Consider the following 25,892-nt stretch of genomic DNA (forward strand, 5'->3'; position numbering starts at 1 on the left):
AACCTGGTATCAATTAAACAGTAAATATAGATCTGGAATCAAGTCATTAAAGATTACTACTATAGGCATATGCTCTTATGAAGCGTATTGTATATTCATGCTAGAACTAATATACTATATTGAAAATACAGTTGAATGCGTAGCTATAAGCCTATAACTAGGTTCAGTCATTTTGTTGGATTGAACATGGTTGGATTTAGAACAAGTAATTCAGTTGATAAACGAATATCCTAGTATGTCATTTTAGCAGGACTAGCAACACTGAGTTTTAGGAGAAGATGGGTGAGTTTGAGAAGAACGACAACGAATGGTATTAACGAGTATGAATACACTAGGAATCTAACAAATGGACCAAATTGCTGTCTATGGCTATGTGAATACTGAGGTTCTTTGCTTGGAGTTTATGGAGTAACAGGTATAAATTTGGAAGTCATTGAAAAGCAAAGGAGGATAACCGAGCACCACAGGTACAGTTAGGAAGAAAATATATTAATTAAATGCTTTAGGTAAGTGGGAAAAAAATGGGCAGAAAATGTGATTGGATGGTAAATTGGGCAGTCCTGATTTTCATCTTTGTATGTTCTATTCTTGAATAAGAGCTACGGTAGCAATAAATGAATGGCTTTCTCTTTAATTATGTATTCAGGGTGTTTAATTATGTTCTCTTAGAGAATTTTCTTTTTATGGTGAGGCCCTTGCATGATACTTGGTGAACATAAACATACTTTTGTATTAGGGTTTAATACCAGTGTCCGGTGTTTTCCTCGAATTTGAACAATTTCTTCCTTTGAATCTTGGTCTCTTTTGCCGAATTTGACGTTAATCTACTTTAATTTGTGAGCCTCTACATGTGATTAACGGATTAAAACACACTAACCAAATTGGACAAATTCAAAATTTATGATGATTTCTGTAATGTGTTTACAAACCTGATGTTATCATTTTTCTTTTGGGGAAGGAATCCAAATTGATTATATATCTTAGAAGCAAAAGGAAATAAAACTGAGAAGCTACTTTTTTCTTTCTTTCTTTGGTCTGAACCCTCACTCACTGGTGGATACAAGTATAAAATGAAAACCTTGAAGCTGCGAAAACCCACAGCCTAGTAAGGTTCCCTGGGGCAATAACTTAGGATCTAATATGAGAAACTTGCTTAAGGATGTGAGTAGATCTGAGCACGGATTGGTTCGGGAGAGATCTCTACCCGTTAACCTTATCGAACTTTCGGAGCCCCAACCCTACTGACCTGGGCGCATCATGTGAGTGTTGAGAGAATAGAAAAGAAAATCACTCTCTTTTACTTAGAGGTTACAATCTAGCAGCAGATGCTATTGATTTATGGTGGGATTTGCAGACATCAACTAATGGTAGCCGCATGCTGGCCCTCTCCTTCTCCCTGATTTTGATAGAAGGGAAAGTGTAAAGGACATTTAGATTCTGGCTTGCAAGAGAAATGCCAAAGACAAGAGCTCCATACCAAGTAAAACATGACAAAAGTACCACCTCCCTTTCACCTCACTACCGCCCTCATATCCACTACACACTTGTTCATTTCTGTTTCTTTTTTTTCTTCCCCTCTTGGAATGTTCATTTCTATTGCTTTGATGTCCTCACCACCACAATTTTACTAACTCAAAAGTGTAGAGATTTTCATGCTTACGTTTTACCAGTTCGTATTCTTTTGTATATTTATGTATTTTGGTAATTGAGTAAAGAAAAGGGGAATCAAAGTACAAAATAAAGGGCAGATATGAACTTAGCCAAGTTGGCTAGAGCGGATGCTCTCTCCTCTTCACTCGAGTTCAAATCTCACTCCCGTAGTTTAGATTAGATTAAATTAGAATATCGCTTACATAAAAAAAATAATAAAATAATAAAAAAATATATATATATATACAAAACACTGGACGGAAAATGAAAATCGCTACTCTAGCAAATATTTTGACAAAAGAGATGAGTAAAAATTATTAAATTGCAAACTAATCCTTTTTTTTAATATAAATATATATAGAGGAACCCTACTTTTTCCTAAGCTTTTTCTTTTCTTTCAACAAGTTTGGGTGGGTTTCAATTTCCAAAGCAAACAAATTATCTACAGACAACGTATATAAACACCTCTTGTTTTTATACATTGTCTGGGAATATCTCGAATCTACAAAATTGTTTTATGCAGGACGTCTTATCTTTAATTAAACACTGAATTATCGATATGCCATACGATATTCTATTAATATTAATGAAAATACATTAATAACATGCCGGTATGTTTTGTTATTTACAATGACATTGGAACATGATAGATCGACAGATCGGACGTATGTTTTGTTGTTTACAATGACATCGGCACATGACATATTGACAAATCGGACATCCTGTATAGAACCGGACTAAACCCATCAATACCATTGCTTTTTATATAAAAATGGTAATAAACTTAAATTATCATGGCAATAGCTATTTGTGTTGGTGGCATTGATTCCCCACTTTGTTAGAGAAGGAAGACCTTAACTCAAATATTATGAACAAATTGTTGTTGAACAAGTCTCGAAATCCCATTTATTGCGAGGAGGAGCATGTATTAAGTTTTAAGGACCCATTTATTGCGAGGAGGAGCATGTATTAAGTTTTAAGGACCCAAACAGCGCTCTCTAAATTATCATAAATCACAGTTGAGAAAGCACAAAGAAGACAGAAAAGGAAGTTAAGAATATGAACAAGGAAAGGTCAGTACTAATGAACATAAGTGAAGTAGGAAGAGCTCCTGATCAATCAGAGACAAAAGACCCAAAAAAGGGAGAGCAATTTACATTTTGTTATAGCAAAGAAACCAACAAGAGACTTCCATTAGTTGGATAATAGATCCATAACTGTACATTAATGTCCTCATCAGTTCTACTTGATTAGAAAGAGATCTTAAAAATGTACAAACCTAGAGAAAACTTGGGAAAAAAAAATAAAAAAGAAAGGCTATAGAAGCCATGCTAGGTTTGTGGAATGTCTGTGTTGAGCTAGAGCTGTAATTGAAGTAGTTTAGGAGGAAGAAACAGAAGAAGAATAGTTAATTAGGAGGAAGAAACAGAAGAAGAATAGTTAATCTGACCACCTGGACCAGAGCTTATAGGTGGTTTAGTCAGATTCCTTGATCTTGTAGCCATCATCATAATTGTCTCTTCCTGCATTACATACATAAATACATACAGCCAGGCCCATACGTATAAAAAGAAAGGATGGCAAAGCAAACTATTAACGAGAGAGAGAGAGAGGGAGAGAGAGAGAGAGAGAGATTGGTATATTACATTAAATTTCATTTCTCTTTCGGTCCGTGGAGGAGGAGGGTGTTGATTATGATCATCATGAAGTCCCAAACAGTTGAGGCAAGCCTTGATGACTTGTTCAAAGAAAGTGCAGGGGCTGTTGAAAAGGGGTCCTTCTCTCTGCTGCTCCTCCCTTGCCGAACTTTCCATATTCTGATGAATTTCCTTTTGGTTTTCTTGCCTCTGCTTCTGCTTCTTTTGTCTACTTCTTCTTCTTCTTCTTGTTCAATTAGTTTGCCTGTTTTGGGGATCGGTCGTTTGGTGCAGTTATTTCACCTGACACCTTATGTTGTCGGCGAAACACAAAAAGGAACAAAGTATTTCGCAAGAGACACCTGCCACTGTGTTTTAATGCTAAGAATGAGTGAGAGAGTCTTTTCACTTGTGAATTTCCCTTCTTTTGTCTTCCATTTAAATAGGGTTTTTGCTCCTTTTTATGTGGGAAAATTTAGAAACATCATAAAAATTAATACATCAATTTCCATTTGCCAACTTAAAGAAAAACTTCAAAAATATCATCTCGATTTTTGACTGGCCTGGCCCGTGACGAACCCTAGTTAAAGGTATTGCAGTAGTTTTCAAATAAAAATAACTAAAACTTTCGAAAAAAGAAGAAATAAAAGAAACTACAACCCTCTACACCTCTTAAGATTTCAAAGGAACGAACCCACAACTCACTATTAGCAATATCGACATTGTTTCCAACTTAACAACCCACATATACAGTGTAAGGTTTTATACAAAAGGTCTCGATGTTATTAGTAGTGGAACTATTCATTATATGTTATATTTTATTTTGTAAGTTTCCAATGTGTAACTTCTTATTTTTCAACACTCCCTCTCACGTGAAGGGGTGGGCATCAAAACCTGAATACCGGTACCATCCCGAAACCGTGTCATTCCGTGTCAAACTCGTGCCAAACCGTTTGGTGTTGATGCTTAAACGGGATGAAATCGTGTCATCCCGTTACTATTTGGCACGACATCGGTATCAGATTTGTGATCCCGTTTGGTGCCATACCATACCGAAAAGTAACTAATTAATATTAAAATATTATTTCCAAAATTTCAGATTTAGTATATCTCTCACATCTCTCTCTCTCTCACACGAACGAACGAAATTTAGGAAAGATTTTTCAGATCCATAAGCTTTTTTCCTCTCTCCTTCCCTTCCCTCCACCATCGATCGATCCATCTCAAATCTCAATCTCCTCTTCTTCTTCTCCCTCTCTCTCTCTCTCTCTCTCTCTCTCTCTCTCTCTCTCTCTCTTTGTGTGTTCTTTTCCTCTCTCTCTCTCTCTCTCTATCGAAGTGGAACCCTAATAACCAAACATCTCTGTGTCGAAGTCGAATCGAACCCCAACAACCATCTCTCTCTGTTTGATATCAAACGTGCTTCTCCTCTCTCTCTGCCTGCCTGTCATGTGCATCTGGAGCTTGGAAATTTGGAATGGTATTGATTGAAATTGAAGTTTTGTTTGTTAGGCTTGATCTTGAACTTGAAGTTTGAACAGGTTTTTACTTTTTAGTATGATGAAAACATGGTGTATTTGATTGATTTGGAAGCTATTGCAAAAATTGAAGTTATTTGGCAGCTGCAAAAACTGAAGAAAAAAAATTCAAATTTTAGCCTAAGGTGAACGGTATCAGTTTTGATACCGAACTATACCGGTCCCGGTTGGGACCGGTATGGTTTGAACGTGTTTTGAAAATCCCTCATCCCGTGTCATACCGTCCCGATTCTCCTATTCGGGATTGACACCGGGATGACCTCCATCCCGTGTCGTCCCATACCGTGCCCACCCCTACGTGAAGCCACTCTTTAATGGGCCACATATGCAACCAATTTCACATCGATAACTTTTATTTTTTAATATGGAGTTTTGTTTGATTCAGGCTCACATACTAGACATCCTCGACCACTCCCATGGATTTCAATCAATTGAGATGACATCTCTCTTCAATTTTCTTTAAGGTGGAAAATAGTATTTAACTTATTCATATATCATGTGTTTACCTATGAACAGCACACAACATGACCATCTACTAATGAATCGAACCCGAAAACTCTTACAACATGTGCATGATGTTAGTGCATGTAAATTTCAAAAGATTAGTTCTTAGGTCCCACAATTAGGATCCAAATTTGGTACACCTAATGTTAGTGCGAATTCAAAAGTAAACTCTAACACTACCGTAACTAAAATCATTTTCATTACAGATTTCTATGGTAAAATACAACTAAATTTTCTTTTCAAACAATGTCTGAGTCCTTGGTTCAATGGTCCTCCCCTACAATCTCCTACAATCAATCAAATACCATTCTCAATCAATGTGGTATTTTTACAATTTGGTGAATAAATTGGTGCTGCAGAACAGTACCGGGCTTGGAGATGAGCTCCTACACCTTATATCACCTTACCGTATTCCAATACCATACAATATTTTCTCACACCCCACGAGTCTATAATTGGTTTCACCCCTTACAAGATACAACATAAACTAGGCAACCCTTGGGAGGAGAATTCACGTCAACTTTCTCTTCCTTTTCCTCTTTGTGGAGTTGAAGAACTCTCAGCGGCGAAGTCGAAGCCCAGACACTTAAGAAATGCAAGTCTCGCCAGCCTAAAATAATAGCAAGGGTGGAAATATAGATGGAAAGCTGTAGGGGCCTCCATTTCTAACATGTCCTCTCCTCTCATTATTCTACTTGTGCTTGCTACTATCTCCCCTTTTATGCTTTCTTCTACCTGCCAAGATCTTACAAGCTCACATTTGTGTACGTATAATTATACATTGCCTAATTCTAATTACAACAGCAGGTGTTATCATTAAACATGCTTAACTAGCCAGCAAAAACAATGAACAAAACATTGTCATATGAAATTTTCTATTGGCCTAGAATAAAAATAAATATAATATAAATGAGGTTAAGCAATTTTAGAATGAAAAGGTAATGTGGTTTTTTTTTTTTTTTTCTAAACAAGGGCAACGAGGGTATTTCAAATTGAAGATGAGAAAACAAAGGGTTCTACCAGAAAAGGAAAAAAATTTGGACTTTGGAGTATGTTAATTGGTACAAGGGTTTTACCACAAAATCACTCAATTTGCACAAAATGGAATTTCCACCAAAAGCAAGTTTCCGATGTGGGAGTTTATATTCTTTTAACATCTTCCACAATCGTTAGAGGGAGGTGCTCTTTACCTTTTATTTTAGACAAATTATGGGCAAATAATTCCGTTATAGATGAAATATGTAAAGAAAAAAGTGCAGGGTCCTAATTAGGCAATTATTGCACAATAATATTAGGTCAATGGACAAGAACTTCTACAAATAAATTTAAAGTGCGTAAGGAAATGCTGCTGAACCCACAATCCACAAACCCAAACCCCACCAATCCCCTATCCCTGCCTTCCAAAGATGACCCAGAAATCGAAAAAAGGGAAACCAAATTTAGAGTCATTGTAGCTTTGCTTTAAAAGATTAAAACAAAATCACTTGTAACTCAAGCGATTAAAAACAGTCAAGGGTTCAAATCCCCCTCCCCACTATTGCTTTGCTCGTATAAAAAACAAATTGGAAACAAGTACAACTAAAACCAAAACGAACACAAATATAATTAGTGGGATTGGGAATTCAGGAAACTATTTATTCATTTCTTTCTTTCTTTCATTCTTAGATTCTTCTCAACATTTTCCTAGCTGCCAAACACATTGCACATCTAACTACAAACGAAATCGACAAGCAAAAAGGAGAGAGAAATCATGTAAAACAGTAAGAAAACAGAGTGGTGTGAGGAAATCGGTACCTGGGTATTTTGTAAGTGTTGTGTAAAAGCTGTGGTTGAGTTGTTGTGCTTGGGAAGATCATCAGAAACTAAGCGGCTAGTGGAAGAAGATGAAGGCTTGTTGTTGCTGGTGGTGGTGGTGGTGTTGCTGTGGTCATCGAGATCTAAGACTAAGATGCTGAAGCAGAAGAGAAGAATGAGGAGGAGGATCATCACCATCACCTGGATCCATACAAGCCATGGGATTCTGTAGCTTTCTATTGTGAATTCATCCCCAAAATTGTGCATAATCAATATATACGACTTCAAACAGCCAAGATTTAGAAACAGAGAGATGGGTTGGTGAATAAAAAGTCAGAAATTGGTTCCCTTGTGCTGCAGAAAACAAGAAGAAAGAGGTGAGAAATTGGTCAGAGAGAGAGAAGGAGAGAGAGAGAGAGAGAGAGAGAGGAGTTTGAGTAAAGAAAGGGAAACGGAAGGTGATGAAAGGGTAATAAATAAACATATTTACTTATTTATGAAGGTGCAGCTGAGAAAGATAACAGAAGTTTGAATCTTGCACGCACCAATTGACGCGCCTAAGAAAGCTGTGGAGTTATTATTTATGAGATCTATGGCAGTATCTATCTAAGGATGGTGGCTCTGGGAAGGGAAATCATCCACAAATGTAAACATTTTACAGAATATGCTTTTGAATATTTCATGATCGTGAAAAACTTCATTTTAAAAAGAAAAAGCTACGTTACTGTGAACAGTAGAAAATAATATTACACTATTTATCTTTGAGAATTTGATATTCGCACTCGTACACTGTCATCATATACTTTTTTTTTTTTAACGTATAATTATTAATAGAGTGAGGAGTGGACGGTGAATATTTTTTTTATTTTTTTATTTTATGAAAAGAAGTTTAGGGGGAGATTGGCTACTCTCACCACCAACGTTAGGGCAGACCCACAACCTCGAGCTGGAAGAATTTACGCATGGCACCCAACTGCCAGTTGTTAAATATCAGAGAGACGGGTCAATGCCTCACTACTAATAACACTGATATTGTCTCTAACTTAACAACCTACAAAGCCTAGTAGGTGTGAGGGTTTTATCACAAAAGGCCTCAGTAATATTAGTAGTGGAACTATTCATTATATATTGTATTTTATTTAGTCAAGTTTCCGATATGGGACTTATATTTCTCAACACCAGCTGCCACAAGTATGGATTTATGTAGGAAATTATAGATCGCACACCAACGAGGAGATAATGAATATTTTGGAGTGCCAATAACAACTCTCTTATCTTCGCATAAATAAATAAAAACTATTATCTTTTCATCATCTAAATAATCTTTAATAGGTTCCATTTTTTTGTAGGTTTGATATGAATTTATTACCTTTGATTTACTTCCATATTGTGAACCAATGTAATTTTTTGTTTATGTAAATGTCATGCAAAATCTTAGAAACTCTAAGAGATAAAAGTTTTAGCCATCGATCTCTTTGGGGGGATCAGTGGCCTCCATGCCTCTCCTCCTCCCCTTTCCTTCCCCTTCTTACCCTCCCAAATCTTCCCATCCCATCAATCTCTTTGATGACGATATGATGGGATGCGAATCTGTTCGTCTCCGTCCTCCCTGGGTTTGCTGCGGGCCTGATCTGAGCGGTGGTGGTGATAGGGCGTTTTGTTTGTTGTTTTAGTTATAATAAGTGCAACAATTCTTTGAGAGATTGTCAAATGGTCTCTCTTCGGGAGAGCTTCCGTGTCTTGGTGCATTTTTCAACTTTTCTAGAAAAGTCGCTAAAGTAAAGCCATCTGACATTGGTTTGATGCTAGATTCGAGCCCTTAGGGCTGTGAGTGGGGGAGTACCATAGCTATAATTATCTTTTGTATCTCATTAACAGGGGGTGTACTGTAGCGTGATTATCTTTTGTATCCCATTGAAACCTATATTGGGTTTTTATTTGGGTCTGACTATGGGTTCAAGTGATTAGTTGCATGTGTGGCTATTGTAATCGAGTCTTTAAGCTTTTATTAATGAGATTTCTATCATTTGAAAAAAAATGTCATGCAAAACCTTCAATATTTAATGACTATCTACTCTATAAGTCTAAAAAATATTTACTCCCATAGAGTATCCATTTGAGCAAGTTTTCAAGTTCATAGACGACAGATGAGGAAATTTAAAAGTACTAAGCAATTCATAACAATGGGGTCTAGCCTAGTGGAAAATGGCCTTGACCTACATAATAGTGATCTCAAGTTGTTCTTTGTAATAATATTTATGCCCACACCTAACCGCCCAACCAACCAACATCCTAAACACCTATAAACCCCAGAATCTATGAGTAGGATCAAATAGAGTTCGGCAACTTTTTCTTTTCCTTTCTGACCAAACACCGACAGACACGAGAGCAGAGCGTGACTATCACATGCTATGCAGAAACGTGGGACTGGTTGTTGAGGAGCCGAAAATCAAAAGGTCAAATCTGAAGCGTCGGATCGTTTTCAATCTTACGTCATGTTCCATCAAAACAACATTATTTCCAAGGGCAAATAAAGAGTACAGAGACAAATAGAAAATAAAAATAATAATATATATGGTTGGGCGGGCAACAGAAAAGAAGACAAGGTCGCAAGGACAGGGACAGCGGGGCTCCTGTAGGAAAGGACGTCTGTTAGGTGCGGGTTCGTCGGAATATGTTAAGTTTTGCTTAGGTGTCGATGGGCCCCACTCAACACAACGTGGTCTGGGGAGGCCGCTTTTTATACATTCGAAGCATCACCCTCCCAATTCCAAACATGTGATTTATCAAACTCCACGACCCTCCTTTTTCATCCCGACGAAGAAGAAAAGAAAAAAAGAAGTCCCATTTCTTCATTTTATGTTATTTATCTGCAGTGAAAAGTGTGCGTTTCTTTGTCCGTGGGAGGTTTTATTTATCTGCATAAACAAATGTTCCTCACTCCGACCCAAAAACAAAAAACAAATGTCCCTCACAAGACGCAGACGCCTTTGTTTTAACTTTTTTGGTGCGCTATGAGACCATGTGGGTTTCTTTTAGAGATACTCTGGCTTTTATGGTCGGTAGAGTTGTTAACGCGGATCAACTTATACCTGATCTAATTCAAAGGAATTTTAAATATAAAAAAACCCAAACTGATATGATAATCTGAGAAATCCTTCACAATTGGATCCATATTCGAATTGTTTTTTTTATTCATATCCGAATTCTTGAATTATCGAATATCGGATTCAATAATCTAATCTGAATTCTTTTATCTCATAAATTAACCAAACTAACACAAACTATATATCATCTTCCTCTTGCATTTCTTGTGTTGGAGAACCAAAATCATATCCTGAAAAAAATGAAAATAACAACTATATAGAGGATATAGGAGAGATGAGAGGGAAGAATGAGACAAAGAGAAGAGACAGAAGATAAGAAAAGGTGAGAAGAAGAAGAAAAAAGAAAAAGAAAGAGTATTTGAGTGAACGAGAGAGGAAGAAGATGTGGTCTGCTTTACCAAAAAAAAATAAAATAAAAAGATGAGGTTTGAGAGAAGGAGAGGGGAAGAAGATGATGAGTTATCAAGGAGAGATTAGATTGAGAAACATGGCCTACGTCCACTGTAAAAGTTCCAAAATTTATCTATAAAGAAAATAACATTAAAAAAATAGAACGATAGTATTTCTATTTATAATTCATGGCAAAACCAACGATACAAGTTATAATTGTCCATTCGAATATTAGGACTATAATCCGTCATTCGAGTTCTTAGTTGAGGGTTTGCCTGAAGATTAGCCAATATCTTATCTATCTCAATCGATCTTGCACTCGAACTACCAGAATTAGGAGGAGACGGACTATCCACATATATATATTTTAAGAATCGTTCCATAATTCTACACATCAATTAATTCAATCCATCAATAATTTTTTATCCAAATTATCATATAAATATGAAAATATCAATATTATCATACCAATCAAAACAAAACATTATTAATAAATAAAGATATTAACAAAACATTACTAAGGGTCTTTCTACTCCTCTGTTCTAGCAGCATTGTTCCAATCTTATGCTTGGCTCCTCCAAGCATGCGATTGAGGGGGATGTAAAGATATCAATGGTCCTAATGCTGCCACGTGTAAGAAGATTGAAGAATAAAGCTGTTGAGATTTTGTTAGACCTGTTAGGCAGTTTAGGAAAACTGTTAGTATTGATAAGAGAAGGTTAGAGAAGTTAGAGAGGTTATAAAACACGTGAACAAGGCTTTAACTCAGCTGATATAAAGTCTGTAATTGTGCTCAGTTGAGCTTAATAAGAAATACAACAAGTCTCTTCTCTATCTCTGAAATTCTCTCTGCTCTTTTTCTTTTCAGTCTTCCTATCTTAACACAATCGACCACATATGATTCACCAAACAAACGGTTCTTTTTTTTTTTTTGGGTGCGGGTTGCTTTCGGTGTTCAAAAAGACGACATCAGATTTTGGACAGATCTACAATGTCAATGGAGATAAGAATGCGCGACAATGATGAGAGAGAGATGAAGAGGAAGTATCAGGAGAGAGAAGAGTGAGATCTATAGTTGCGAGAGAGATGATAAGATTTAAGCCCAGCCAATATAGTAAAGAAACATGAAAAGGGCGAGTTATATATATATATATAAGTGCAGTCGGTTTGATTCAGTTGAACTATCGCATTTAAATTTTAAACTGCGGATTGGTCCAGTTCCATTTAGCACCAATCATCGAAAGAAAAAAAAAACCATAAGAAAAAAAAGGAAACCAGACCAGCCAGTTCGGCCCATTTTTAGTGAACATTCTCATCCCTACTTTAAGCTATGACTATGTGTCATAACCCCTTGTATCTAGTGTCATCATTCTACCTTGTTAATTCAATTGGAGCCCTTATATTTTTGTTAAACATCTGACTGCCTATGTGTCTGATTGTGAATTTTTTGTAGTCAAATTTGGAACTACCTTATCATGTCATTAGAATTAAGCATTAAGTTATGCTAACGGGTTCTAACCCAGTGAAAAAGGGCTTTAATTCGCAGGCTAATGGTCTTAGGTTGGAACTCCCCCATGACACCATGATAGTGTGTGTGTGAGAAACTCCCCTCCCAAAAAAAACATTAAGCTATAACTTGTCACCTATATGTCGATTATTGGCATGCCTTTCTATAAATTTTATCATTTTATACTATGCATTGTATGTTGCATGTTTGATAGGGCAGCCAATTGTAGCTTACTCTGCAAATGGCACAGCTTAGGTTTAAGGATTTTTTTAGATAGAGAGTTGTGAAACCATGGGTTTCAATCCCGCTCTTTTGGTATTTAGATTTTTAAAGTTTTTGTTTATATTTTTAATTGAATTTTAAAATTATGTAGTGATAAATTCACTAAAATGTCTATGCTACATCATCAAGTTAACGGTAGTTTTCACAAAGTTGACAGAATTAGGTAATGGGAGACGTGGAGTGAAAATGTAATGGACAAAGTATACCCAAGGGCTTGTTTGATAGGTAGGACTAAACATCCTAGCAAAATGCATATATTTCATGTGCATTCAAGCCATAGTATGTATATATTGCCTAACTTGGAGGAGGAATGAGGACTATTTATAAGAGGTTGATGAGTAAAACTTATCGCCGCTAATCCCCTTGAAAATGGTGGGATTATGAGGGATAAGTTTTACTCATCAACCTCTTATGAATAGTCCTCCTTCAACCTACAAGTTAGACAACAATATCCATAGTATGCCTTGATAGCACATGAAATGTAGGCATTTTGCTAGTCTACTCCCGTTTAGTCTAGTCCTCCCTAACAAACGAGGCCCAAGTGTACCAAATACCTTAATTAATAAACTTTAATGACAATATAACATGAATAGTTGTATCATTTTACAACTTAACCAAACACGTTATATTCTCCATGCATTAGACCACTTTAAATAAGTTCTTACACTACATGGAGCTACTAGCGAGGAGACCTTACAATATATATGTATGAAGTTAGATTTCTCACGCATCAAGTAAAAGACTTAACTATCCTAACACAAGCCTAAATAACTTAAGATCCAAGTGAGGTAGTAAAGGGACATTCTTTTGTTGAAATTGTTTTGTTAACATTCATGGTCTCAGTTTTGGTGCTGCGGCTGGTGCTGTTTTAAGACATTCCAAAGGATGTATTAAACTTGCATGAGCTATTCCTTTTGGATTTTGTTCAATTTTGGAAGCGAAAGTGATTGGTCTGAAATTTAGTTTATCTTCAGATCGAAGATTTGGTTTCGGTTCGAGGGGCAAACTTCGCAGCAGATGCTTTAACTTGGGACACTAGTCTCAACTACAGCCTAGTATTTGGCCTACACACATGGCGTTAGGCAACTTTGTAGTTATTCTGAAAAAACATGATACTATGTGGGAGTAGTTTTTTTTGCATGTTTCGAGTACACCACATAATGATGACTGTTCAGAGTTATTCTAGAACAATCGTGACTTTTCATTTTAAACTTGCATATTAAGTTTTAGAGCATAAAATATAAATAAATAAATAAACTTTTCATTACATCAGTTGAACCATGAAACAACAAATTTCAAACTGAAACATCAATGGATTTAACGTGCACATATATTTTTTGCATGTTTTGAGTCAACCACCAGAATGCAAGACATTTATCAAAACAAAGGGAAAAGTGTCTTCAAAAGTGCAATAAGCAAAATCAATTTCTCACGTAAAATTTTTGTCATTCCAATTTCTAACTCATAAGCCAATAACAAACATGAAAAGTGCCTCCAAATGTGATTTAATTACTGTCATAATTAATTAAAATATGCGTTACATATATAGTAAATATACAAAAATAGATATGGTCAACCACCGGAATTTCAGCTTAGCAAGCACATTCAAAACCGCAAATCCAATAACTAACTTTCCCAACGACTAGACACAGCCCTTTCTCTCTGTGCTCCCACTTCTCTCTCTCTGTCTCTCTCTCCCTCCTGCTTTCTTTGTCCGTCTCAGTTCTCTGTCTCTCTCATGGCACTCTCCCATTCCTGGTTCGTCATCAAAGCCATTAATGGGGGAGCCAAAATCTCCATCAGAAGATCAGCCTCATCGAACGGCATCCTCCTCATCCAGAGTCCCACCACTGCCTCCGCCGCTACCCCGCCAACCCTCCTCCCTCCTCCAACCATCCCAAAATAAAAAAGGTAGAAGCAAAGTCCTCCGAGCGTTTCGCTCCGTTTTCCGGTCCTTCCCCATCATCACCCCCGCCTGCAGGATGCCATCACTCCCCATGGGAAGGATGGACTCCAGTAAGATCGCCTCCTCTGGAACCCGAGTCAGCGGCACGCTTTTCGGGTACCGGAAAGGACGCGTGTCCCTGTCCATTCAAGAAACCCCCAGGTGTCTCCCAAGCCTTGTGGTTGAGCTGGCCATGCAGACGAACGTGCTTCAGAAGGAGATGGGGTCTGGGATGGTGAGGATTGCGTTGGAATGCGAGAAGAGAGCGGATAAGGACAAGGCGAGCCTTTTGGACGAGCCGGTGTGGACCATGTATTGCAACGGGAAGAAGAGTGGCTATGCGGTCAAGAGGGAGGCCACGGAGGAAGACTTGAGTGTCATGGAGCTTCTCAAGGCTGTGACTATGGGCGCAGCTGTCTTACCCGGGAAGTCCGAGGTTGAGGGCCCGGATGGCGAGATGGCGTACATGCGGGCCCTCTTCGAACGCGTTGTGGGCTCGAAGGACTCGGAGACTTTGTACATGTTGAGCCCGGAAGGAAATAATGGGCCTGAGCTCAGTATTTTCTTTGTAAGGATATGAATATGATGATATATGTGACATTGTATCTTATACTAGGGGAAGGGAAAGAAGTAGACTTACTGTGATTTATGTATGAATTAGGGTAGAAACAAGAATTGTTACCCAAGAAAAGACGATGGCTTAATGAAATGACGGTGAAGGGTGTCTTCGATTCAGTTGATTCATTAACAAAGATGCATCTTTCTTTGTTCATATCTTTTCATTCATTATCTGTTCATTAATTAATGAAGATTGTTTACACTTAGAAAAATTAGATATATTCTAGCCCAGAACTTCTCCTGTTGGATATATTCAAGCAGTAACAATGAGAATGAGCCACTACAAAATAGAAGTTGGAGATGTCCAAGTTTGAATAGAGATCTTCTATGGGCTGGGCCAGGCTTCAATTAGGAGAGAGAAAATAACGGGCCAAGTCAAATTAGGTTTTTTTTTCCCTTTCTTTTCTATGTTTTTCTGTGTTTCTATGTTTATCTCCCCTTTTTTTCTTAAAGCTTATAGTTCTATTTTTCGCAGTCTCTATGTATATATCCCCTTTTTTTTTTTTTTTTTTTTTCTATAAAACACAAATAAATCACATTTGTGCTTTTCTCTTATAAAACACAAATAATTGTGCAAAATTCATGCACATAGGGCACAATTTTACATTAGGCACAAAAAATCGTTGCAAAAATAATTAATATTATATATATTATCTGACACATTCTTTAGGAAAAGTAAGTGATATTATTTGGATAGACACACAAATTTTGTCTTTATCTGACATATACTAAACAAATAAACCATTTTGTGCCGAATAATTTATAATAATTTACATGTGAAGTGACTTTTTATTTTTCTAACTCTATTTAATGTTTTATTTTTAGCAAAGTTTAAAACTTTGACCCCCCACAAAAGTAAAGTTTAAAACCGGCCTCCCCCTAAAGTTATTAATTAATTTTTTTGGTGTTTTATTGGGTACGCCTCCACCAAAAATTTTAAACCTTAGAAAATGGGATATGATTTCCTTACTCCTCTTTTCTCCACTTACACTCCTTTTTACTTTTTAATACTTTTTAATCAATTTTATTCTTTCTCTTTCCTATTCTACCCTTATCCTACATTAATTTCTTTTTACTTCATTTTTATATTAGTTCTTTTTCTTTATACTTAAATTTCCAACTTGCACTCCATTTTTAATTTTTTTTTCCTTTAATCGAGTAAGAAATTAAGTTTTTTTTTCCCCTTTAATACTGAAAATGGAGTATAAGTTAGAAAATTAAGTATAAAGAAAAAGAAATAATATAAAAGTGAAGTAAAAAAGAAATTAATGTAGGGTAAGGATAGAATAGGAAAGAGAAGAACAAAATTTATTAAAGGCTTTTTATCACAAAACGTCCCTGATGTTTGCGAAACTATCAGATTACATCCTTAAAGTTTTTTTGTATCACTTATGGTCCCTAACGTTAATGTAGGTGCTCTTAAATAGTCCCTCTGTCAAAAAAAACTGTTAAATCCAGGGATAAAATCGTCAAATCAATCAAAAATTATAAAACATATTTTTTTTCCTTCCATTTCTTTCTTTCTTTCTTCTCTTCTTTCTCCCTTTCTTTTCTTCTTCTTCTTTCTCTCCGCCAGATTCTTCTTCTTTCTTCTTATTCTCTCTCCAGAAAAAACATATCCGTGGTTGTGATTTGGTTTATATCTCTCAATATTCTTCCTGCTCTCTGCATGACAGAATGTTCAGACCCTAGTGGTTGTGGTTTGGTTTATATCTCTCAGTGCTTCTTCTTTCTTTGTTTCTTCCTCCTCACAACAATCAAACTCAAAAGAAAAAAGATGAAGAGAGATCACCGCGATACCTGCACGGATCAAAATAGTTCCAAGGGCGAATACTCGTCGTCCAGATCCTCAGTGCTGAATGGCAAGGCCAAAATTTGGGAACAGACCAAGATGGCTGCGGCGGCATTGATGAGTTGCTTGCCGTTTTGGGTTACAAGGTTCGAGCCTCAGACATGGCAGAGGTGGCGGAAAAGCTTGAGCAGTTGGAGATGGTCATGGGCTCTGCTCAGGAAGATGGGATTTCTCAACTTTCTGATACAGTCCACTACAACCCATTTGATCTCTCTGGCTGGTTTCAGAGCATGCTCTCTGAGTTCAATACGGTTGACGGGTCATCAATCGACGACCTGCTTTTTGTTTCTGTTGATTCTTAATCACCTCCATACATTTCTTCAATTCCCACCAGAGGTGACAAAGGCAATGCGCTCACCAAGCTTAAAAGAAGAAGAATCTAGCGGAGAGAAAGAAGAAGAAGAAAGAGGGAAGGGAAAGAAATAAAAATATATATATATTTTAGGCTTATTATCACAAAAGGTCCCTAAGGTTTACGAAACTATCAGATTTCATCCTTAATATTTTTTTGTGTCATTAGTGGTCCTCAAGGTTAGTATGTATGATCACAAATGGTCCCTGCCGTTAGATTCCGTCAAAAACTCTGTTAGTTTGCTGATGTGGCATATATATATATATATCACAAAACATCCTTGAGGTTTACACACCTATCACAAATGGTCCCTGCAATTTTTGTAAATTTTTTTAATTTAAAATTCATAAAATTTTGGTTTTATTTTTTAAATTATTTTAAAATATATATTGTATTTTAAATACACATGACACTATATTATTTTAGATGTGGGCTCCACATAGATGCCACATCAACAAACTAATGGAGTTTTTAAAAAATAATTTAAATTCATAAAATTTAAAAATGAAAAAAACCAAGGGTTTAGGGATTATAAATGGTCCTTAAGGTTAAAATCCTTATATAAATGGTTTTTTCATTTTTAAATTTTATGAATTTTAAATTATTTTAAAAAAACTTCATTAGTTTGTTGGTGTGGCATATATGTGGAGCCCACATCTTCAAAAATATAGTGTCATATGTATTTAAAATACAATATATATTTTTAAATAATATAAAAAAGAAAACCAAAATTTTATGAATTTTAAATTAAAAAATTAAAAAATTTCGCAAGGACCATTTGTGATAGATGTGTAAACCTTAGGGATGTTTTGTGATATGTATATATGCCACGTCAGCAAACTAACAGAGTTTTTGACGGAACCTAACGGCAGGGACCATTTGTGATTATACATACTAATCTTGAGGACCACGAGTGACACAAAAAAACATTAAGGATGCAATCTGATAGTTTCGTAAACCTTAGGGACTTTTTGTGATAATAAGCCTATATTTTATAATTTTGGATTGATTTGACGATTATATCCCTGAATTTAACAGTTTTTTTAACAGAAGGACTATTTCAGAGCACCTATATTAACGTTAGGGACCATAAGTGATACAAAAAAACTTTAAGGATGCAATCTGATAGTTTCGCAAATGTCTGGGACGTTTTGTGATAAAAAGACTTTATTAAAAAGTATTAAAAAGCAAAAGGGAGTGTAAGTGGAGAAAATGGGAGTGGGGAAATCAGCTCCCTAGAAAATATCTCTCAACTCTCTCTCTCTCTCTCTCTCTCTCGTTCCCTAGCTCTCCAAGCCTTCACATAACTTATACTCACACCCATGTCCTTTCACATATCCTCCATGATGTCGTGGGGTCTATGTATTCGTGATACACCCTCGTACTTAGATTTATGCATTGGCCAATAAGAGAACTACTTGCTTGTCGATAATGGCGATAGATAATATCTAATGAGTATGAGTGTTTGGTAAAATATATTTTTACCATGAAATATGCGGATTTTCGTACCTTGGATGCATGCAGTTTCCACATGCATTGGTCATCGACACAACCAATGGGCAAACCTAAGCACGCACGTCTGCTAAGGGATGGATTTGCCTAGATCATTGTAAAGTACTTTCTACTCTCTGGCCAATCCCAACAGGCAAACCTGAGCACACATGTCTGTATAGCCTTGGTCTGAAGCAATTCCAACACTCCCTAATTCAACTTACAATGATCCAGGCCCAAATTGGAAATATTTTATTCATCCAAATCGAAAAAGAAATATAGTTAATAAGTTCTTTATCTTTGAATCCAATCCAACAAACAAAATTAATAAGTTGAATAAACTATTTCAAATGGCCAATAGAAAACCATGGAATTAAAACAAAGATGGAAGGAGAGAGAGAAAGAAAAGCAAACTTGGGATTACAGATCGGTAAGTTGAATTAGGGAGTGTTGGAATTGCTTCAGACTAAGGCTACAAACGTGCGTGCTCAGCAGTAGTTCGACCAAAGGCTACAAACGTGCGTGCAAATCCAAACTATGTAGTAAGGTTTTGCCTTTTAGGTTTATGTGGGTTTTAATTTTTAAGGACATTTGTGTCTATTTAGATGAGTTTTTTGTTATATTTGAAAGATTTTATAAAAATTGACATTTTTTAAAGTGAGACTATTTAAAAAAAAATCTCTAGCTCCTTCCTTCTCGTACGGACATAAGAAGAATCCATGACTTTTTTGATAAAAGCGACAAGACTGTGATCAACCCTAATCACCCTGTTGTTTTTTTCTCCAAATGAAAACTACATTATCGAGCATATCAGCTGCCACGTCCCAACAGCGGGTCCCACATTCGCTAGCCTCCACCTCACAACCCATCAACAGACGTGGGCTCATAGACCGCCACCCACCGAATCTCAAATACGCGTCCCGAGTCTCCAATCCTCAAAAACCCCCAGATTCTGGGCATCGAGCCAATTCTTCAAAACGCACCGTCTCACTAGCTTTCCTCTAATTCCATGGCCACGGCGGCGCGCGCCATTCGCTGCGAGCTGAGGAGGCAGGAAAACCCGGCGATTAGCAGGCGCGACCCGGCGGTTCCGGTTCAGTTACCCGTTCCGAAACCCGTGGCGGCGGATCCGAAGACCGCGAAGATCGTGCTGCAGCCGCGGCTTTGCACTCTGAGATCGTACGGCTCAGATCTCGCCGGAGTGATGAGGAAGAAGAAGGACGACACGTCGCCGTTCTTCGCGGCGCTGTCGGAGTACATCGAGAGCTCGAAGAAGAGCCAAGACTTCGAGATCCTGTCGGGTCGGCTGGCCATGGTGGTTTTCGCGGCGACAGTAGCGACGGAGGCGGTGACCGGAAACTCCTTGTTTGGGAAGGTGGAGGTGGAGGGGATCGCAGAGGCGGCGGGGGTGTGTTTGGCTGCTGTGGCTTGCGCGGCGGTCTCCGCTTGGCTATCCAGTAACCGGAAGAACGTGGGTCGGGTCTTGAGCTTACGCTGTAACGGGTTAATAGATTCGTTGATTGACCAGATTGTGGATGGCTTGTTTTATGAGACTACCGACCTTAGCGATTGGTCTGATGAGGTGTGATGAAGAAAAGTGCCCAGGTGGTCAACGTTTCTGCATCTGAAAGTCAACGGTATAGATTAATTAATTGGGAAATTATATGTATAATTCCCATAATTAATAGTGAATGTTATAGTAATATATCATAGTTTAGATTGAGGAGTGTTGGATGAATGGCAATGGCATTGAGTTCATCCTTTGTAAAATTTTAACCACTATTGTGACTGAGATTTGTAGCCAAATAAAATCAAAATATACCACGTGCCACGTGTCACGTGGTTCGAAACCTCAGGCACCCGATAAATATTTGTGTTAACTCCCTTTTCCGATTGCCTGTACTAATTCTTTTTTATCAAATTTTGATGCTTGGGTCTAAATGGGACAAATAACAATTTAGGTATTAAATTGGGAAGTTGACAAACATAAAGTATTAAAGAAAAAAAAGAACAAAATTCTATAATATATGGTCATATATGTGCCATAAATAATAACCATCCAGAAAGAAGGCAAATTAAATTAGTCGCTGAGGCCACAAAGCAAACAAGGACGGTGGGCTGGTGTTTTGCACTCATTTTTTCTCCATTTACACTTATTTTTGTTTTTTTAATACTTTTTAATTAATTTTTATTTTTTTTTATTTTTTTATTTTACCTTTAATGACGTGGCAAGTGCGATACCTACTTTGGCGTTGATGTGTGAAAAAAACAATAAAGAATTCTTTAAAAATGATATTTTAAAAACCAGACAAAAAAGATCCCAAACCCCACCCACCCTCTATCTTCTTCCCCTACATTGTCTTCAATCTCCCCCTCTTCTCTCTCCCCTCAACAGAACAATAAAGTTTTGTCTTTAGTGCCGACTTAAAAAATACATGAATGCTCTCTCTGTGATGGCGATGCCCACCCAAAAGGTTGAAGTCCTCCCAACGCGGGCTTTCAGACCATCATCGCTTCAATATTTCAGATCTAAGATTAGATCGACAAATTTCTATGCAATAATATTCTTTGACCAATTTCTGTGCAACAAATTATTTGACATTGGGTCATTACCCAAAAAGGCAAAGGCTTGGAGCCTGATGTGGGAGGCAGAAGGGGTTGGTTGAGTATCTCACAACCAAAAAGCTGTCAATTTTAAAGGGAAGATTCAACGGCAAGATTTTCAGTGTTGTAGCCACCGCCACCGTCGTTTTAAAATTTTTCGGCCACCGCCTCTCTCTCTGCAAATTCAAAATCCAAACGCACCTAGCCACCCAGCCACCGATAGCCATCGCCGCCCCAAACGCCCGATAGCCAACCCACTACTCAAACCCCAAAACTCTTAAAAATCTGAATCTGGATTTTGTTGTTGAAGAAAGAGGGGGGAAAGAGAAGATGGAAGGGTGGGTGGGTAGAGGAGAAGGGAGAGGGTGGGTGGGGTTTGGGATATTTATTTTTGGTTTTAAAAATATTATTTTTAAAGAATTTTTTATTATATTTTTTTCACACATCAACACCAAAGTGGGCATCTCGATTGCCACATTACTAAAGGTAAAATAGAAAAGAAAAATATAAAAAAGAATAAAATTAATTAAAGAGTAATGCTATGCTTACCACATAAATCTATTATATTTTAAGAGTAATGCTATTTAGACACACAAAATTGACCACCTTAGCTAACCACCTTATGTGGCAGCTGAGGTGTCTTGCCATGTCAATTAATGAATGTTGACATGTGTATTCTATTTTTTATTTATTCTTTTTTCAATAATCCTTAAAAAACAAAACAAATTAAAAATTAAAAAACAAATGAAAAAATCCTAGCGTCCTGTTTAGTTCCTCACGTCTGTTCTAAACTTCTTCCTCACGTCTCCATAGCACTCCCTTCCTCCATTGTTGCTGCACTCTGGTAGGAGTATCGCTAGAACGTCCTCCATTGTTGTTGTATCCTCAAATACCGTATTCTCTACTCTGCTTCTCTCATTGCCTCCCTTCCTCCACCAAATTTATCCATCCCCATCCTCCACTGTTGTTAGTGAGAGTTAGAGTTTTCTCACTTCGTTGTGTGGTAGACATGCCCGCCCAAAAACTTCCTTTCACAAAGCTTGGCACCCAACGACGTCTTTCATCATATAAGCCTCGCATGTCTACCACACAACGAAGTGAGAGTACCCACGAACCACACGCTAGCTAGACCCAACTAATTACACTAATCAATTTTTACAACAAACAAATTGCAGATTCAAGAAACACAAACTAAGAACCTGTACAACAATTTTTACAACAAAATTACACTAAAAATTGGGTATGTACCTCAATCTTCAACCTCTCTGTCGGTTGGAGAAGAATAGACAAGTGAACCTCTCCATTCTTCAACCCACCCAATCGCCTAGGACTGCAAATTTCATTCTTATTGAGAAAACTCTAACTCTCACTAACAACAGTGGAGGATGGGGATGGATAAATTTGGTGGAGGAAGGGAGGCAATGAGAGAAACAGAGTAGAGAATACGGTATTTGAGGATACAACAACAATGGAGGACGTTCTAGCGATACTCCTACCAAAGTGCAGCAACAATGGAGGAAGGGAGTGCTATGGAGACGAGAGGAAGAAGTTTAGAACAGACGTGAGGAACTAACAAGGGACACTAGGGTTTTTTAATTTGTTTTTTAATTTTTAATTTGTTTTGTTTTTTAAGAATGATTGAAAAAAGAATAAATAAAAAATAGAATACACATGTCAACATTCATTAATTGACATGGCAAGACACCTCAGCTGCCACATAAGGTGGTCAGCTAAGGTGGTCAATTTTGTGTGTCTAAATAGCATTACTCATATTTTAATACCATCTTACATGGCAGTTGATGTGGACAACCACTTCATTAAAATTATATTAGTTCTTTTTTAAGGAGATAATATTTTCTATATTTTTCTTTAGTTAAATTTTAAAAAAGAAAACTAAACCCTATTGAATTAGAGACCACTTTTCACGTATGTCTCTCTGCCTGCCCCAATTCCCTTTCTCCCTCCTTCCTCTCCTACCCATCGCAGGTGCTTCGCCAGACTTCTGCCATCGGTCCGCCAGACTTTTGCCATCGCTCCGCCAGACTTGATGCTCCAAAGTCAGACACTTTTGCCGTGAAATTCTCATCTAATAGTATATTAGCAGTTTTCACATCACCGTGTATGATTGGCATGAAAGTGTCGTGATGAAAGTGTTAGTGTTTGATAAGCTTTAGATAAAAATGGAGGAAATGGGTATATTGAAGAAGAGAGTGAAGGAAATAAAATGCTCTGTAAAACTTTTGTATTTCGTTGGGTATATGGAGCTGTTTCACTCACAGCTCATATTACTGTTAGAAGAGAGAGAGAGAGCTAGACAAATCCTAGCTTCAATCTCAACCATCCAACTACACTATCAGTAAGATTAAGACACCTGTCCAGTCAAGTCCTATGAGACTTAACAAACCATTTGACTATTATAAATAGCTTAGCCTATGAGCTAAGTATAACACTAAACCAGCAATTACATACTAAATCAGTTTACCATTTTGCACATTAACACTCCCCTTCAAATTGTGAACTGATTTCACCCCAAGCAATTCTCTGAGATAAGAGAATTGTTCTCTTGCCAAAGCCTTAGTGAAGATGTCAGCTACTTGCTCCTTTGTAGGACAATGAATCAAGTTGATTACACCCTGTTGTAGAGCTTCTTTGATGTAGTGATACCTCCGATTTATGTGTTTGGTTTTCTGATGAAAGATCGGATTCTTGGTGATAGCAATGGCTGAGGTGTTATCACAGTTTAGGGGTGTTGCCACAGTCTGCATTTCACCAAAATCTTCTAACACAAACCGTAACCAAGTAGCTTGTGCAGTTGCCTCTGATGCACTCACATATTCTGCTTCAGTTGTGGATAGAGCAACACATTGTTGCTTCACGGATGCCCAAGAGAATACTCCATTACCGAATGTAAAGGCATATCCCGATGTACTCTTCATATCATCTTCTGATCCAGACCAATCACTGTCACAGAAGCCTACCAAAACTGATCCTTCTCCTTTCTTATATTCCAAACCAAAGTCAAGTGTACCCTGAACATACCTTAGTACCCTCTTGGTAGTTCCATAATGTTTATTTGTGGGGGAATGCATAAATCTAGCCAACAGACAAGCAGCATACATTATATCTGGTCTAGTTGCAGTGAGGTAGAGTAGACTTCCCACTAGTTTTCTGTATTCAGCTTCATTTGCAGCTCCACTTTCATCATCTCTCTTCAATTTATCAGATGGTACAAGAGGAATACCAACCGGTTTACAATCCTGCAAACCAAACCTTTTCAAAAGTGTGGAAGCATATTTCTTCTGGTGTATTGATCGGTTCATAATTGTATATCATTTTGTACCCTTCTAGCTTATGATTTGGTTATGTTTTTGAGTTAAACTTGTGCTTTTAATCCTTTTTGTGTTTATCTTTCAGTTCATTGAGCTTTAGGTAATAATGAGGGCTTTGGATAGTAAATGATGCAATCCATGCATGTTAGGGCCTAATTTGGATGAATGGATGAAGAGCTTAAAGACAAACTCAATTTTGGCTACAGTCCCCTGCCAGCCCAGTTTCGTAGGTCATATTGCAAGCTTTGTTTCAGCAACCTACATAGCTCGGATGAGGCCACATTCTTCATGAAAGTTGTTCCAATGGGTGTATACTATAACATATCCGAAATTCAGCCCCATTGGATAATTGTGGAGTCTGTTACCTAGCAAACACAGAGCCATGCTCAGGATGGATTTTATCAGCGCTCAAAATGAGTTAGCAATTTGTTTTGGCCTTAACTTCCTCCTCCGACCTTGGATTGGCCCAAATGATATATGGCTGGAAAGAAGACATTCTGAACTTCAAGTTTGAGTACTTAAAGTCTTAATTTGCTTAAGGGAAGCCCAATTCGTAAGCCCTTGAAGTTGCTGGTCATGCTGACCTCAGGATGAGCTATTATTTCTGGTTGGAAGCTTGGTCATGGTGACATGAAGATGAGCTAGGGCTGCTGGTGGGATTTATTAGTGAAGTGCATCAACCATTTCAGATTTTATAATGGAAGTGTTGTATGCATTAGTGAAGTGCATCAACCATTTCAGATTTTATAAAACAAGTGTTGTATGCATTAGCCATACTTAATTCAGATTTTCAGCTTCCTTAGGCCTATATATAGTGAGGTTTCCCAAGCTTGTAAACACACCCCAAAGGGGGGAGCTCTCAAACACTTCTCTAGAGCTCCCTTCCCTTCTCTCCCTCAAATTCTCTTAGTTACATTTTCTAGTTTTCAATTGTTGTAATGAAATATTTGTGCTGAAATTCTCTTTAAGTCTTTCCAAGTTCTACTTTAATTTTCATTGTTATGTAAATTCTTTTCTTTAGTTTCAAGTTTGATTAGTTTCCAAGTTTCAATTATGATTTTTGTTCTTATTCATTATGCTTATAAGTTAATATGCTAGTTTGAATGATTGATCACCATTTAGGCTTGCATGTTAGCTATCTTGGTTTGAATTAAGAGTAGACACCATACTTTAATTCGAATTGAACTATGAATAGGAAGAGTATGTATGGACATTCGACAACAGGGATTAGATACATGCTTGGTTGTTTAAATTGTTCTTCTATGCTTAATGGGTTCCTAATGCTTAATTTT

The 25,892-nt window shown here is 37.3% G+C and overlaps 3 protein-coding genes across 4 annotated transcripts; 2 read left to right on the forward strand and 1 right to left on the reverse strand.

The window, feature by feature from the left end:
* Positions 1–5,511: 5,511 nt before the first annotated feature.
* Positions 5,512–7,762, reverse strand: LOC110768099 (uncharacterized). 2 transcript variants are annotated; one of them, XM_088255627.1, is made up of 3 exons: positions 7,614–7,762; positions 7,124–7,477; positions 5,512–6,064 (listed from the first exon to the last, which is right to left on the reverse strand). In XM_088255627.1, exons 2-3 carry the CDS (start codon positions 7,388–7,390, stop codon positions 5,846–5,848), a joined length of 486 nt encoding a protein of 161 aa, XP_088111753.1. In that variant the 5' UTR covers positions 7,391–7,477; positions 7,614–7,762; the 3' UTR covers positions 5,512–5,845. The 2 variants fall into 2 exon arrangements, with proteins under 2 accessions (XP_088111753.1, XP_021827479.1); XM_021971787.2 differs by lacking the exon at positions 7,614–7,762 and having other exon boundaries at positions 7,124–7,585.
* Positions 7,763–14,066: 6,304 nt separating this feature from the next.
* LOC110747189 (MIZU-KUSSEI-like protein (Protein of unknown function, DUF617)) lies at positions 14,067–15,124 on the forward strand. The gene has a single exon (XM_021947376.2). It carries the CDS (start codon positions 14,188–14,190, stop codon positions 14,932–14,934), a length of 747 nt encoding a protein of 248 aa, XP_021803068.1. The 5' UTR covers positions 14,067–14,187; the 3' UTR covers positions 14,935–15,124.
* Positions 15,125–19,556: 4,432 nt separating this feature from the next.
* SEP2 (stress enhanced protein 2) lies at positions 19,557–20,517 on the forward strand. The gene has a single exon (XM_021947377.2). It carries the CDS (start codon positions 19,677–19,679, stop codon positions 20,253–20,255), a length of 579 nt encoding a protein of 192 aa, XP_021803069.1. The 5' UTR covers positions 19,557–19,676; the 3' UTR covers positions 20,256–20,517.
* Positions 20,518–25,892: the final 5,375 nt, after the last annotated feature.

Source organism: Prunus avium, chromosome 6 (assembly GCF_965620075.1).
Source record: "Prunus avium chromosome 6, drPruAviu1.hap1.1, whole genome shotgun sequence".
NCBI lineage: Eukaryota > Viridiplantae > Streptophyta > Magnoliopsida > Rosales > Rosaceae > Prunus > Prunus avium.

What these genes read in the sequence shown, in the direction of transcription:
- SEP2 (XM_021947377.2), top strand. Translation starts at nt 19,677, where the DNA reads ATGGCCACGGCGGCGCGCGCCATTCGCTGCGAGCTGAGGAGGCAGGAA.
- LOC110747189 (XM_021947376.2), top strand. Translation starts at nt 14,188, where the DNA reads ATGGGGGAGCCAAAATCTCCATCAGAAGATCAGCCTCATCGAACGGCA.
- LOC110768099 (XM_088255627.1), bottom strand. Translation starts at nt 7,390, where the DNA reads ATGCACAATTTTGGGGATGAATTCACAATAGAAAGCTACAGAATCCCA. An exon ending in AACACTTACAAAATACCCAG is followed by an intron (nt 6,065 to 7,123) that starts GTACCGATTTCC and finishes AGATCTTGGCAG; the next exon opens with GTAGAAGAAAGCATAAAAGG.